We start from the raw sequence: 14930 nt of genomic DNA, 5'->3' as shown, positions 1-14930 counted from the left end.
GTGTGAGCCATTGTGCCTGGCTGAGAGTGAGCTTTTAAAGGGGTCTGGCTCCTGGTGCCTGTGCCTGTGTGTGTGTGTGTGTGTGTGTGTGTGTGTGTGTGTGTGTGTGTTTTAAGTGCTTATTTCTGCTTTCTGCCTTCTACTTTACACCATGGATGATACCATGCTCTTGGATTTTCCAGCCTCCAGAACATGAGCTAATAAACTCCTATTCTTTATAAATTACCCACTCTGTGGTATTCTGTTATAGCAGCAGAAAATGGCCTAAGGCAGGTTGCTATAACAGAATACCTTAGACTGGGTGGCTTTAACAGCAAACATTTATTTCTCACATTCTGATACCATCACTTTGGGGGTTAGGGTTTCAAAATATGAATTTTGGAGAAGACACAGATATTCAGACCACAGCACCTAACATTATTACACTGTAAATGAGTTGAGTTAAATTTATTTTGTTTGCATTCTTTTCCAAAACATCTGTATTATTGATATTTAAGTCATAACTTATTAACAATGAGTTTTGTATCTACTGTTTTATGTTCTCTATTGGGCTAAATATTTTGCACATGTAAGTACATCAAGTTACATCGTATTATTTTCATCTTTGTTTCTAAAATCTGAGACTAAAGATAAATTAACGATATAGTTAAAGGAGACCTTTTTTAGAAAATAAATACCATCACAACATCCTCAGTCCCTCTCATTGTGCCCTAAGCCTGCTCCTCATTCTCAGCTCTTCCCTGGGGTGCAGGGTGGAGAGTGACCCAGTTGAAGGACATTTCCCACACAGTTGCAGCCCACACAGTTGCAGCCCCTATGGCTTTGGGGGTCTCCAGCCACACGCACCAAGCCTTGAGAGCATTGTTTTATATTTTATCTTCACCAAAGGCATCTATAAAAACTGCCCTGACTCTGGGGTCTTATATGTTCTTTATTCTGCGTCTGTGCTCTCCCTTCTAGTCTCTGTCTGTCTTGCATCATATGACATCTGCCCCATCATATGACATCTGCAAACTGCCCCAAGTGAATCTTCCTTGACCAATTCTTGGCCTTATATTCTGCCATCTGAAATGCAAGGCTAGCCTGTAACAGTCTATGCACACAGTTGACACACACATACACATATACCCTTCCAAAGCCTTATTGTGACCTTTATTGGAATTCCATTGGATTTATAAATTAATTTGGAAAGAACTGATATATTTATAATATTGAATCTTCCTATTCATGACAACAATATCTTTCACTGTTTATTTGTTCTGTAAACTAAAAGTAAAATCCTGCAACCAACGGAACGGACCCTCTCTTGACCAAGGGTACCCCAAAGAAACCTTAAAATCCTAAGTTCCCTGGAGGTCAGATACACTTCATTATACCTCCTTCCTTTTGTGGTTTCGACACAACAACTGACCAGCATTCATTTTAAATTAGGGATCATAAGACTGATAGAGTGGATTCTTTGTGACAATAAGATCTCAAATTATAAACAGGACATAAGGCCATGCCAGGCAAGGGGTCAGTCACACACCCCTACACTTAAAGAATGAACTAGGTTCTAACTGGCACAAGGTTTTTCTTTTCCTCTGGTAGCTAAACAAACCCTGACCTCAAGATAAGCAATATTAAAAGAGTTTTACAGCTCATCCACTACCAGGCACTGACCAACTGAACCCCTGTTCCACAAGCCCTAACTACAGCTCTGATTGGACTAGAGATTGATTTTAATAACTTTCTCCAACTCTGGTTAGTTTGCAGAGTCTGCGCACTTGAGTGCCTTTGTGTCCTGAAAAGCCCTTTAGACATATAGGGCCTAATTGTAATCCATTTAAGTGTTAAGACTCCACCCTGAGGAGACCATGGGTTATATGTTTCTTCAATATGCATGCATTAGGACCACCTTCATGAATATTCATAGTTCCTCCTGTAACCTGTTGGATGTGTATACTTGGCGCTCCTGTTTGGCTTAAATTCTTGTCTTGCTCTCTCTCCCTTGAGTGCCTGCCTTTTGGGCTTCAACCAGAGACAAAGCTTCTCAGCCTGTCAGAATGGTCACCCTGCGGGCTGTAACCCTTTATAAGAAATTAAGTCTCCTTTTGAAACTTATAAGTAGTGCTATTTTTCATTTAACCATTCTCAATGCATTTTCCCATCTTTTTCTGTATTTATTCTTGACTACTTAATATTTTTGTTACTATTGTAAATCATATATTTTTAAAAATTATACTTCCTGTCTGTTGCTTTATATATGAAAATACAGTAATTTTTGCATATTGATTGTATATCCAACAACATTGCTCAACTATCTTACTTAATTCTAAATATTTGAAAATGTTGTTGAGTTTTCTGCCTGAATAATCACTTCATCTTGGACAGTTTTTCTTCCTCTCTAAATTAAATACAGTTAATGTCTTATGCTGTCTTCAGTTGCTGGGACCTGACTATTTGAGCAGACGTGGTATTGGCAGCAATCTCCATCCCATTCTGGATGTTTGCTGTAGGGTTTCTTGAGTTAAAGGACCTCCCACCTATTTCTAGTTTATTAGAGCCTTTTACACTAGTATTGAAATAGCAACTGCAATTTTGCATCTATTTATGTGATCATATTGTTTTTCTTATTTAATGTGGTGAATTCCATTAATAAATTAACTTCTGCTAAAACAGCCTTGTAATACAGGAGTAAATAAATTTGGTCATAATGTGTTTTCTAATATGCTGTTGGATTTAGTTTATTTCATTTAGGATTTTTGCATCTAGGTTCACAAGGAATAATTTTCCTCTCTTGTTCTTTTCACATCTAGATTTGTCTTGATTGTTTTTTAAGACAGTCAATAATCCCAACACAAGTTATATAATGTGCTACTTTGCTCATGTATTACAAGAATCTCTATCTGGACTCTCTTCTGTTTCTTTATTGATGCCACCCTATTTTATTGTTGTAGATTTATTTTGATGTGTGTAAGGCTCTTATTTTTTTACAATACTTGGTTATTTTTCCTTTCCCATATGGTTAAAGTTGGATTTTTTAAAATGGCATTTTGTTTAATATTGTTTTAAAGCTAGAGGTTCACTGAGATCACAGTTGGTTTTTAGAAATTTAGAATTTATGGGAAAGATAGATTACATGCACATACACTCAAAGATAACCTATATGTGTGTATACACACAGGTACAGAAACATGCTTTTGCCTGATTACCTTTCCTTGAGTATCAGAAAAGTAGAAACATAGTCTTCTTCTTTTTAAAATTTGACGGAACTATAAGGAAAGTATTAGTCTATGATTATTTACATAGATTATAGTTTAAGCAATTTACAACCATCCACTAAAAGCTAAAAGTTATTGCTTCAGGGGGCAAACGACAAGTTTTAAGTGAGTAAATAAGGTGCAGTTCTAAACAGTTGTGGAGTGTGAATTTCCTCGTGGGTCCGTGCTCAGAGTTAGAGGTGCCATTGAGCAAACAGCACATCCCAACTGTGTGGGGGAACAATCCTGTCCTCTTGGAGCAGCTCTTGTGTTACTGATGGTGCCTGAGTGGCCAAAGCAAGGCCCAAATCCACTTATATGTTTAAAGATTTTATTTTATTTTATTTTATTATTTTAGAAAGCAGGATTTATTGAGAGGACAGAAAAGCTCCCACAGTGGGAGGGAACCTGAGAGGGGTTGCCAGGATTTTAAATAAATGTTTGCATCTTGAAATTATAGCTTACACAGGTTTCTCCATGAATCACTTACCTTCTTCATATGACAGCCTAATTTGGGCTCCTTTTGTAGGATCGGTATTCAAGCCAGCCACAATGACTTCTGTAGACTGCATTCTACAAGAGACAAATTAAATGGCCCAAGATCTGGTCCAGAATGTGGTTAATCAATACACAGAATTTATTTAATCAATACATTTCAAGGAAAATTAAAATAGCAGATTTTACACACACACACACACACACACAGAGAGAGAGAGAGAGAGAGAGAGAGAGAGAGAGAGATTGTGCTACTAACACAAGTTTTTGTATGGAATCTTGCTTCTGTATTACTTTATTTAAAAGTAAAGGAGAATGTGTATGTGGTTGGAAACTTGGAAATTAAGCATATCATTTCCTTCTTGTATAAACTTGCCATTCAGAAGAGAACAATGAGCTATTCCATAAAGTTTCAAACAAATATTTAGCAATTACCTATTCTGAATGAACTATTCTACTATACAGAGTAGCAGAAAACTTGGTCTCTGTTTTTGATGTTCTCTCAAGATGCAGGTGGATATACACCGTCACTGTTAGGGTCTGAGATTTCACCTAGGTTTAAGCTAACAAGCCAGCCTGTTACTGTTTAATGTTACTTTTCTGGCAGAAAGACATGAGATTTCTGGTTGAGACACAAAGGACTTTATTACGCATGACAAAAGCAGTAGCCAGAGCTTTGTGCTGGTTTGTGTCAGTTCTCCACGCCCCTGGAGTCTCAGGAACTTGAAGGTATGCTCAGGGCCAAGGGCCTCTTCTAACATAGATCCGCAGTAAATGTTAGATAACAGTTCATGACTAGTGGCAAACATCACAAGGCTATAAAGAATAAATAATGCAAGAATTTAGGAGAATAACTCAGATAAAGCCCAAATCCTCTCCCTTGTATTAGCACATATGCAATTACTGTTGGATACTGTCTCATCATTTCTGTTTTACACTGTGGACATCTCTTTATCATTATATCTTCCATCATTATATCTTGGCTGATAATGGCCTCCTGTGGGAATTCTTTCTTTAGTCAAGTAAGAAAACATGTAGAAAAAAAATAGTGAATAAGCTAATGGAAGTAACTATAAGACAGTGTGTCCTCTGTACAACATTTCAGCAAGCAAAGGGAAAAAAGAAGTCCTGAATTCTTAGTATTTCTTAACATGTAGACATCTGTCCCCTTTCACCATTAATTGTGTTGTTAATATCCTGAATTACTTGTACTGGAGAGAATTTTTAAATAATTAATCATTCATAGGTTTGCCTAAGTATCTAAAACGTATTTTCCTCTTGTTTTTGTTCTACGTATGATTTGTTCCATATATGATTTCCTTAATCTTATTAGTAACTTCAAAAGTAAATATGCAGAATGTTATGCTGATATTGAGCAACAAAACTCAACATCAGCAGTGAAAGACCTGCCTCATTTTCACGTTTGCCGCTTTGAATGACTTTGTAAAGGGATATTATAGAATGTGGATTTCAGTGCTTGTAGAGGACTCTGTGATAAAGCTGTCAAAAGGCAGAGATAAAGGCATTATTTAAGCTAGAAGAGAATTCTGAAGAAACATGTAAACACAATTCTAGGTGCTGTGCAGTTATTTAGAAAAAAGCCAAGCATTTAAACAGCTGGAAGTAAAAAAAGAGAGAAAGAAAGAAAGAAAAACAATCCTTTTTGGCATGTGTCTCAATGAGTACACTTCATGAGACATAAAGCTGTATTTGCCTCATAATGCATATTCAAACAAAAGGTTATAATTTGTGTTTCTTTTTTGTGAGTAATTTCATTTGGCTGCAAATGGTAGCATATGCAAAGTTGATGTTATTTTTAGAAAGGCATTCATTTCAATGACATTGGAGTATGTAGGTTGAATACAAAGTAAAGGTATCATTTATATTTTCAGCGTTTATAATTTAGTACATTGAAAGATGTCACTATTTGAGTTATAATTTTGAATTGACTCCTGAAATTTGAAAATTTAAGAGTTTTATATAGGCTGGGTGCAGTGGCTCATGCCTGTAATCCCAGCCCTTTGGAAAGCTGAGGTGGGAGAATCGCTTGATGCCAGAAGTTCAAGGCCAACCTAGGCAACGTAGCAAGGCCCCATATCTACAAAAAAATCTAAAAAGGAGGTGATGGGGGCAAGCCAAGAATGATGGTATTAACCTATAGTCACTACTCAGGGGACTGAGGCAGAAGGATCACTTGAGCCCAAGATGAGTTTGGGGCTTGAGTTCGAGGCTGCAGTAAGCTATGATCATGCCACCGCACTCCAATCTGGGTGACAGAGTGAGACTCTCTCTAAAAAATCAAAATGAAAAATAATTTTAAAAAGAGTTCTACATATTAGGGTACTCTCAAGAGTACGTTTAAGGTAAATATGGTAATTTCGTGGAAGTAGTACCCTCTTCTGTAGGGGGTCTGCAGAGGACCCTGACCCTCTGATGTCTGATGGAAATGAGTGAACACAGGAGCCATCAGATACATCAGGAGACCCCACAAGGTGAAGGCACACTTCAACTCCATAGGGATGACTCCTAATCCACACCTCCAGTTGTGATTTCCACTGTAGCCCAAGACCCACCTTTCCAACATCCACTAGCTTGTCTGTGGAACAGACCCACTGCCACTCAGGCTCCACACCTCCCAGACCACTTTGGTTGTTCTTTAAGACTGCTCCCCTCCCATGGTCCCTGCCCCAGGTGCTGGCATCTCATGTTCCCACTCATCTAAATCAGCATTCCTATGATCTCTTCTCCCTCATCCCAGTCTCCCAGCCCCCCAGTAAACTGCCAAGCTCTGTTGGTTTCGACTTCGGAGTTGCTTCAAGGCTCACAACAGTCTGCTTGCTTCCTGTATGCTCTGGTTGACTCTCTCAGTAGGATCTCAGGGTCACTTTCCTGTGTCCAGTCTCTCATTTCAACAGATGTTTACTGAGCACTGACTCCATCTCGAGTTATTTGCTAGGCCTTCCCTGCATAGGCATCTCTCTCAAACATTGTGAAAGCAGGTTGTAGGACCTCTTTTCCCACATCACACGTCTTCAGTGGCATTTCATGACCTATAACACACGATCCAAACTCCATAGCCTCACGCCAGCCCTGTCTGTGCCTGCTGTCTGCCACAACTGAGCCCCCATCCTGCTCCATCTTCAGTGGCTGCAGGAGCAGGACGGGCACTTGAGATGGCCAAAATCATGTCGCACAGAACGCCTAGGACAATTCACCCAACCCTGTTACAACCCACTTAGAAAACGGAAACAAAAGCACCACCAAGAACTTCTGGTCAAGAGGGAGTAACAGGGGATTGGATTCAACCTCCCACCTGTAACAACCCCCAAAATAGACAAAACATATGAAGACACTCACTATCAGGTGATCCCTGAGAGATGGTCAGCAAATAGGGTTAGCCCTACAATTGGTCTAGCTCACTGCCTTGAAGGAGTTTCCAGGTCTCAGTACTAGGAAAAGGGATTCAGAAGGATCCCTGTAGACTCCCTGGGTTGGGGGTATAAGAGCTGAGAGTCTGAGGGGACCAAGGCCTGAAGACTAGAGTTCTCAGAACAGAGTACCAGCTGTACCAAGAGAGAACTGTGGGAACCTTCAGAGGTTCTCCCTCGTGTATTCAGTTGAATGCTGGTTACCATACGCATGTGAAGAAACTACCAGTTGGGAAAGAACCACCCAAAATGATTAGAGATAAGAGTGCCTGGAGCTCACAGAGGAGCAGCACTTGTTCCCACATAGCTCAGCGACTCAGAAAGGTTTTGCCTCAGAAATGGGGAATAATTAGCCCAAGACTGAGCCCTGTCTCTGTTCTGCCTAGCACTTCTTAAGATCAAGACTCATTTCCCTGTCTCACATTTGTACTGGGCTATATAACCTTGGGAAAGTGTTTAGCCAAAGTGTCATTCATAATATTGTCGTAATCACATTTCTTTACTAATTTGCAAGGTGGTCTTGAGAACTGATAAACAGGTTCTGAGGAAGGGGATTGGACAGTGACTTCCGTAGAAGAATGGAGAATTTGTGAGGATGTTACAGATTAGAGCACATGGGTGGGCTCACGTGTATATGAGCAAGCCCTGGAAATGTTGCTGGACTCAACAGCCATGTGGACATATCCTAACATGCACACAGTGTGTGTCAGTGAGGGCAGCATTCCCCATCTCCTTTTGAGGATTTGCTGACCCCTTGATTAGATCATTTAAACGAATCTAATACCACAGTCTCTCTGGTGTTGGAATCCATCTTTCCCAATAGTTCTTTTAATATGTATAGTATTTTGTACACTTGCATATAAAAAGCTTTAATAGAAGAACATATTATTTCTAATTCTTGGTCATTTTGTGAATCATGTTTTGTTTTTTTTTTCCCCTCTTCTATTTCTGGCATGGGTTTCAGAGTAAGTTTCCTAAAGAAGAATGAATTGCATTTGAGCAGTTAAAACTCCATGAAGTGTATTCTCTAAGATAACGGACAAAGGTGTCTGCTTTCATTATCCCATTTTCAGTCATAATGTCCAGAGTTCTAGCTAGTGCTATAAGCCATGAAAAAAAAGGTAACAAAATGGAAATTAAGAAATAAAACATTTGTGAGTGCCTTGATTGTCTACATAGAAAAATCCTAAGACATCTTTAAAATAATTACTATAACTGGACTGGGCATGGTGGCTCATACCTGTAATCCCAGAACTTTGGGAGGCCTAGGCAGGATGATTGCTTGAGGTCAGTAGTTTGAGACCAGCCTGGGTGACATAGCGAGAACTTTGTCCTTACCCTCCCCCCCAAAAAAATTTTTGTTTAACTATCTGGGTATGATAGCACATGTCTATAGTCCTAGCTACTTGAGAGCTGAGGTAGGAGGATCACTTCAACCCAGGATTTCACAGCTGTAGTGAGCTATGATTGCACCACGGCACTCCAGCCTGGACTACAGAGGGAGAACTTGTCTCTTTAAAAAAAATTGCTAGAACTAGTCATTGTTTTCAGCAAGGTCACAAGATACAAAACAAACACACAAAAAGCATTCATATTTCTACATACTAACAATGAACTTGTGGAAAATTAAATCAAAAACACAAAAATGAACCTCAACTGAAAACTCGCCCTCTATTCAACAATAGCTTAAATGGATTGTAGACTTAAATAGCCAGTGATTCAGAGAAACTGAATCACTCATACATTGCTAGTGGGAATGTAAAACGGGTTAACCCCTCTGGAAAGCAGTTTGGCAATTTCTTATAAAAATAAATATATAATTGCCATACAACCCAGAAATTGTCCTGGATATTGGATGTTTGTCCTTAGAAGTAAAAACCTATGTTCACACAAAGACCTGTAAACAAATGTTAGCAGCAGCTTTATTTGTAATGACCCAAAACAGGAAACAACCCAGATACTCCTCAATTGTTGATGATTAAACTAAACTGTGGTACATCCGTACTGTGGGATACTACTCAGCAATAAAAATGAAAGAGCTATTGATACGTGTAACGATCTGGATGAATTATAAAGGGAATTATGCCAATTGAAAAAGCCAATTCTGAAAGGTTATATGCTGTATGATTTCATGTATGCAAGAATCTTGAAATGAAAAAATGCGAAAAACAGAGAATGGGCTTTTGATTGACAAGCGATAGGAAACTGGTTGAGTGGGGAGCAGAGAGAGAGAGAAGGGTGAGTCTATAAAAGGGAAGTGGGGGATAGAGTTGGGGGGGCCCATGGGGTGATGGAACTGTTCTGCATCCTGGCTGTACCAATGTCAGTATCCTGGCTGTGATATTGAACTATAGTTTTGGAAGATGTTACTGCTGAGGGAAAGTGAGTAAAGGGTACCCAGGATCACTTGGTATGATGTCTTACAACTGCATGTGAGTCTCCAGTTATCTCAAGATAAAGAGTTTCATTTAAGTATTTGGCATTTCATGAAACACTCATCAAAATTTTGAGTTACATGTTGTGATTGAGAAAAATTGCCCACCACTTTCAAGGGTGGCCATCTCAAGATTTTCTTCTATATTTTATGACTGCCTGATAATCATCAAAATTTTTAAATACATCAAGAATAATTTGATCAGCATTGTAAGAAAATAAACATATACCTATATTAAAGTACAGTTTTGATTATGAAACACACACACACATACATACACACCAAAACCTCCATGACGTGCATGGCAGTTGACCACTGTCATTCTGTACCCTGGCCGAAGGGCTGAGCATTCTGCCATCTGGGCTGTCAAGATGAGCCTGACATTGTCCCGCATCTTTTCTCGCAGGATCTCCTCTTCAGTGTGTGCGCCCTCAACGTTGTCTCCACCATTGTGTGTGCGCTGGCCACAGCCATGTGCTGCATGCAGATGGTCTCCTCTGATGTCCTGCAGATGGTGAGTGGTCTGATCCCCTTTTTCTCTGGCTGGTTTGAAACCAACATACAAGTGGACACTTCTGGCTTCAACCAGATACAGTGAGGACATGGGCCCTGACAGTCCATGGCACTTGGAGTGGTCCTTGTGTTGCTTTCCGGAAGACCGGACATCTGCCCATTTGGTGCTGTCAATGTATTTATTTTAAGTGTTGTTGGAGCACCTGTTGACAGAACCAGGACTCTGTCCTGTACTCCTAGATGGCCCCTGGCATGTGCCCCTGTGTAATATTAAAGTCCTGAAGCCCTAGACACTCTCTGGACCCAGCACCTCCAAAGCGAGGTGACTTCCTCAGACTTCAGAATTCATTTAGTAAAGGAAGTTTAGGGTTGTTAGAAGATGAGTTCTTCTCTAAGTGAAAAACTGCTCATCTGTTCCTTTTAGATGTGCTAACGAACCCTGAGCTTATAATCCAGTGGCTGGCCGCCGGGCATCCTTTGACCCTCTGGCCAGCATTGTACAGAGGAAGACCTGCTGCTCCCAGCCGGAGGCCAGGGGCAGGAACCACTAATACATGTTCTAATATGTGGGTTATTCATACACATTTATAAATACACATCTCCTAAATAATGGAGGCTCTTCCTTGTTTCAGTGTGAAGGAACAGTCTACTGCTCATAATACTGCCACTAACTGAGTACTATAAGGGGAAATTGATAGGAGGGTGTTGTTCTTCTATAGTAAAGGTAGGAATCTCTCTCTCTCTCCATGCTTCTCTGTTTTTCTGCCTCTCAGCTTTGTCCTTTGACTCCTTCTCTGCTTCCCACAGAATGTTTTAGCATCTCATGCAAGAAAAGGCAGGTTGTTCCTGTAGCAGGCTTCTTTATGTGTTCCTCTTTGTCATCTACCCCATGGCAGTACATCAGCTAAGAAGAACAGTGGGCCACAGAGCATCATTACCAAGATGTTAAAAATTCATTGGTCCTAATTTCTTGCCAAGTACAGCCTCTCCCTCCTAGTATATATCCACACAGCTGTCACAGCCGAGCTGACCTTTCTGAGAGGTTGTAGTTTTCCGAAAGGTATCTAATTAAGCAGTTATTCAGTAGGAATGAACTCTTGCCCTTGTTCACTGAGGCCTCATGTTGGTGATTTTCTCCAGCATGTTATGCAAAGGGAAGGTTAAGTGCCCAGGGCGTTCTACTCACCTCAGCAGATTTCACTATTGATCTGTAAATATCACATCAATTTGACCAAACTAATAGAACTAAAGGGGTGTAAATGCCAAAAGTTTTCATTTTCCTGGTTTTAAGCATTAAAATGAAAGTTTCCAACTAAACAAGAACAAAGTATAGTCTCAATATCATAGTGTATACAACTATAACAGCAGTGTACAGAGCCATTCTGTGATTGTGATGTGTGGAACGTGAGCAGGCCTGGAGCCGTAGGTTTGAAGCCAGGCACGTCTGGGTCTGAGTCCCACCTCTTCTGTATACAAAGCAGGTGACTCCGGTATACAAAGCAGGTAGGTTCAGTAACAAAGCATGTTACTGAACCTACCTGTACCTCAATTTCCTCTCCTGTGAAATGGAGCTAATGGGATGCCTGGTGATCCCTAAGCAAATGTGAACCTATATTAATTTTAAGTGTGGAGGGAATATCAGTTTATTACTGGGACATTCCTACGTCGCAAATACAGTACCTGGGTGTACTTTTATTGACTGTGAAGCACTATATAAAGGTGAGGTACTGCTGTAGTGACCGCAGCTGCCATCAAACCTGATTGTTTCATTGCTGAGTAACTTATGGGTTGGTTTGCTTCAAACTCCTGGCTTGGAAGTAGAACTATTTGCATTTCCTGCTGGCGAGTCTTTCCCCTGCGTGATGTGAGCTGCGAGAGTGACAAGACTCTGCTCTCTCCATGATGCTTCACCGCTGTGCTTCAGAGTCTCTGGGGAGGCAAAAGAGAGCTGGTGGTGGATGGCCATGGCACCCTGGGGACCGGCACGTGATCTTGGATACATCACTGCCTGTTGGCCCCTATTTCCTCTACTCTGAATACTTGTTTATGCCCTGCTGACCTCACAGAGCTGCTGAGATGATAAATCCAATAATGTGTGGGAGTGGCATTCAGAAAGCCTGTGGCCACATGGAGATCAGCTTTCACCATGTGAGTTAGAGGCTTGGGTCAGGCTGGCTGTGCAAACTATGGCCTTAGAGAAGCCGACAGGCCCAAACGGGGTCATGGTCACACCCTGAAGGATGGAACCCCAAACTAAGTTGTTCAGGATGACACCTCAGATGCTCTTTTCAATGTTCTTCATTATATTAGCTTCTTAAGTAAAAGAAGTAATATATGATCACTGAAACAAGTGAAATAATAGAGCAGTATGTAAAGAAAAAATCAGTTATCTCTCTTCTCCCACCCCGTTCACTGCTAACACTTTGCAATGAATTCTTCTGTTTCTTTCTTGATTTCTTAGTGCTTAAATAAGTGTGTATAAATACTCCCATCTTCCATTTTTCTCCCTCCCTTCCTTTTTTCCTCCTTTCTCCCTTCTTCCTTCCCTCTCTTCCTTCTTTTATTCTTTCTTTTTAGCTGAAATGGGATTGCACCATTCATGTTACTCTGCAGTTTGATTTTATTACCTGAAACTATCATGGACATCCCTCTAGGTCAATACATGGAGAGATTAATCTGCATTGATCTATAATATCAATTATCATGTAACATCAGTGATTTGGCCACTCCTGTATCTGTAGATGCTTAAGTTGTTTCGTGGTTTGGGTTATGTTAATGACTGTGCAGATGGTACTATGGTAAACTCCTTGTGTGCAGAGTTGTAGCTCTTAACCAACTTCTGCTGAGTAGCCTGGCCAGACAACAATGGTTCTCCACCCCATCTGCAGAGCACACTGCCTGCTGCCCACAGCACAGTTCCCCACGGACAGCCCTTCCAGTTCAGCCCTGCACCATTTCCGCACCCAGAAGTTGGGTCATAAGCTTTCCAGGGACAGTTATAGCTATCCTAAACCAGTTGATACCAATGGTATCTGGGTTGTAATTATACATTCTAGGACAATGTAAACCAGTGAAATATGATCACAAAGAGATAACTCTTTCTTTCTTTCTTTCTTTCTTTCTTTCTTTCTTTCTTTCTTTCTTTCTTTCTTTTTTTGAGTCACAATCTCACTCTGTCACTCAGGCTGAAGTACAGTGGCACACTTGGCCACCCCAGCTTCGACCTGCCGGCCTTCACCGATCCTTCCGCCTCAGTCTTCCAAGTAGCCAGAACTACCGGCGCATGCTACCACTCATTGTTTCTATTACAACAAAATTGAGTGCTTTGGAAAGATTCTGTGAAAGAGTATTGCTGTCAAATTAGATGGGAATGAGAAAACTATAGGGGTTGGAATAAACACTGGAAAAAAATCTAGAGAGAGTCCACACACAAATTGCTTGACAAGTGTCTAAGTTTTAGCTCCTCTCTGAAAACACAGAAGCAGGAAGTTATATTTTATCTTAAGGATGTGATTCATGCAAGAAAGACCATGAGGTACTTCATTCAGCAGATCCCTCACAGCAGAGGCTTTGACCTGGCATGGAAAGATTTGCTCATGTATGTACATCAGCCTTCATTCAGCCAACCGTGGATCCACAGTGAAAAACAAAAATATGACAATAAAAATAATACCAATAGGAAACAATACAGTATAACCACTATCTGCATAGCATTTGTATTGTATTAGGTATTATAAATAATCTAGAGACTATTTAAAGTCTACAGGAGGATATATGTAGGTGATAGGGAAATGTTATGGTATATAAAAGACTTGAGCCTCCACCAATTTTGGTATCCCCGCAGGGTCCTGGAACCAATCCCCCGTGGATACTGAGGAACAACTATATATATTGTTTTTTTTCTTTTGCTGGGAGTGGGTAGGGATGGGGTGAGGGATTGGGTAACCGCTGTCTTGGCATACAATTCACACACCATACAATCCACCCATTTAAAATTTTGGTTTTAATGTATTCACAGATTTGTGCAAAATTCACCACAATCAATTTTAGAACATTTAGAAACTCCATACTTTTTAGCAATCACCTCTATTTCCTTCCCAGCCCCTAACCTTAGGTAACCACTAAGCTCCTTTCTGTGTCCATGAATTTGCCTATTCTGGACATTCTATATAAATGGAATAATATAATACGTGTCTCCTTTGTGTCTGGATTCTTTCGATTAGCATGATGTTTTTAAGGCTCATTCATGTTTCAGCATGTACCCGCACGTTATTCCTTTAAACTTTCTGTTATATTTTATAGTTTTCAGTGTACATGTTTTGCACTTTTAAGTTTTATTAAATTTAAGTTTTGTTAAAATATGGCTGAGCAATATTTTATTGTATCAATAAACCATATTTTGTTTATCTCATTGGCTGATATTCATATGGGCTGTTTTCACTTCTTGCCTGTCGTGAATAATACTGTTGTGAGCATCTTTGTATAAGTTTTTATGTGAACATAAGCTTTAATTTCTCTTGGGTTTATACCTTGGAGGAGAATTGCTGGGTCATGATGATGACTATTTTTGAGGAACTGCAAGACTGTTTTCCAAAGCAGCTGCACCATTTTGTGTTCCCACCAGCAGAATATGAGGGTTCTAGTTCCTCCACACCACTGTCAACACTTATTATTTGTCTTTTAATCATAACCATCTTAGTGGTAATGAAGTACTATTTCATTGTAGGTTTTTTTTTTATTAATCAATATTTTTATCATGGTTTTGTGGGGTACAATTAAGGGTTAGGTGTACAATTATGTTTCATTCAGGCACCCTGT

General features: G+C 40.0%; 1 protein-coding gene across 1 annotated transcript in view; it reads left to right on the top strand.

The window, feature by feature from the left end:
• The window catches only part of LOC103250852 (protein FAM189A1-like), a gene marked incomplete at its 3' end in the record, with an annotated part of 200560 nt that extends 190447 nt beyond the window's left edge, over positions 1–10113 (top strand). The window contains exon 4 of the mRNA XM_008049437.1: positions 10006–10113. Within this exon, the coding sequence (XP_008047628.1) occupies positions 10006–10113 (108 nt within the window). The remainder of the gene's footprint in view (positions 1–10005) is intronic.
• Between the last annotated feature and the right edge of the window lie 4817 nt (positions 10114–14930).

The sequence above is a fragment of the Carlito syrichta genome, unplaced genomic scaffold, assembly GCF_000164805.1.
Source record: "Carlito syrichta isolate Samal-C Ts95f unplaced genomic scaffold, Tarsius_syrichta-2.0.1 Scaffold135605, whole genome shotgun sequence".
Taxonomy (NCBI): Eukaryota; Metazoa; Chordata; class Mammalia; order Primates; family Tarsiidae; genus Carlito; species Carlito syrichta.
The sequence above is the reverse complement of the archived record's forward strand: the minus strand, read 5'-3'. Positions and strand labels throughout refer to the sequence as shown.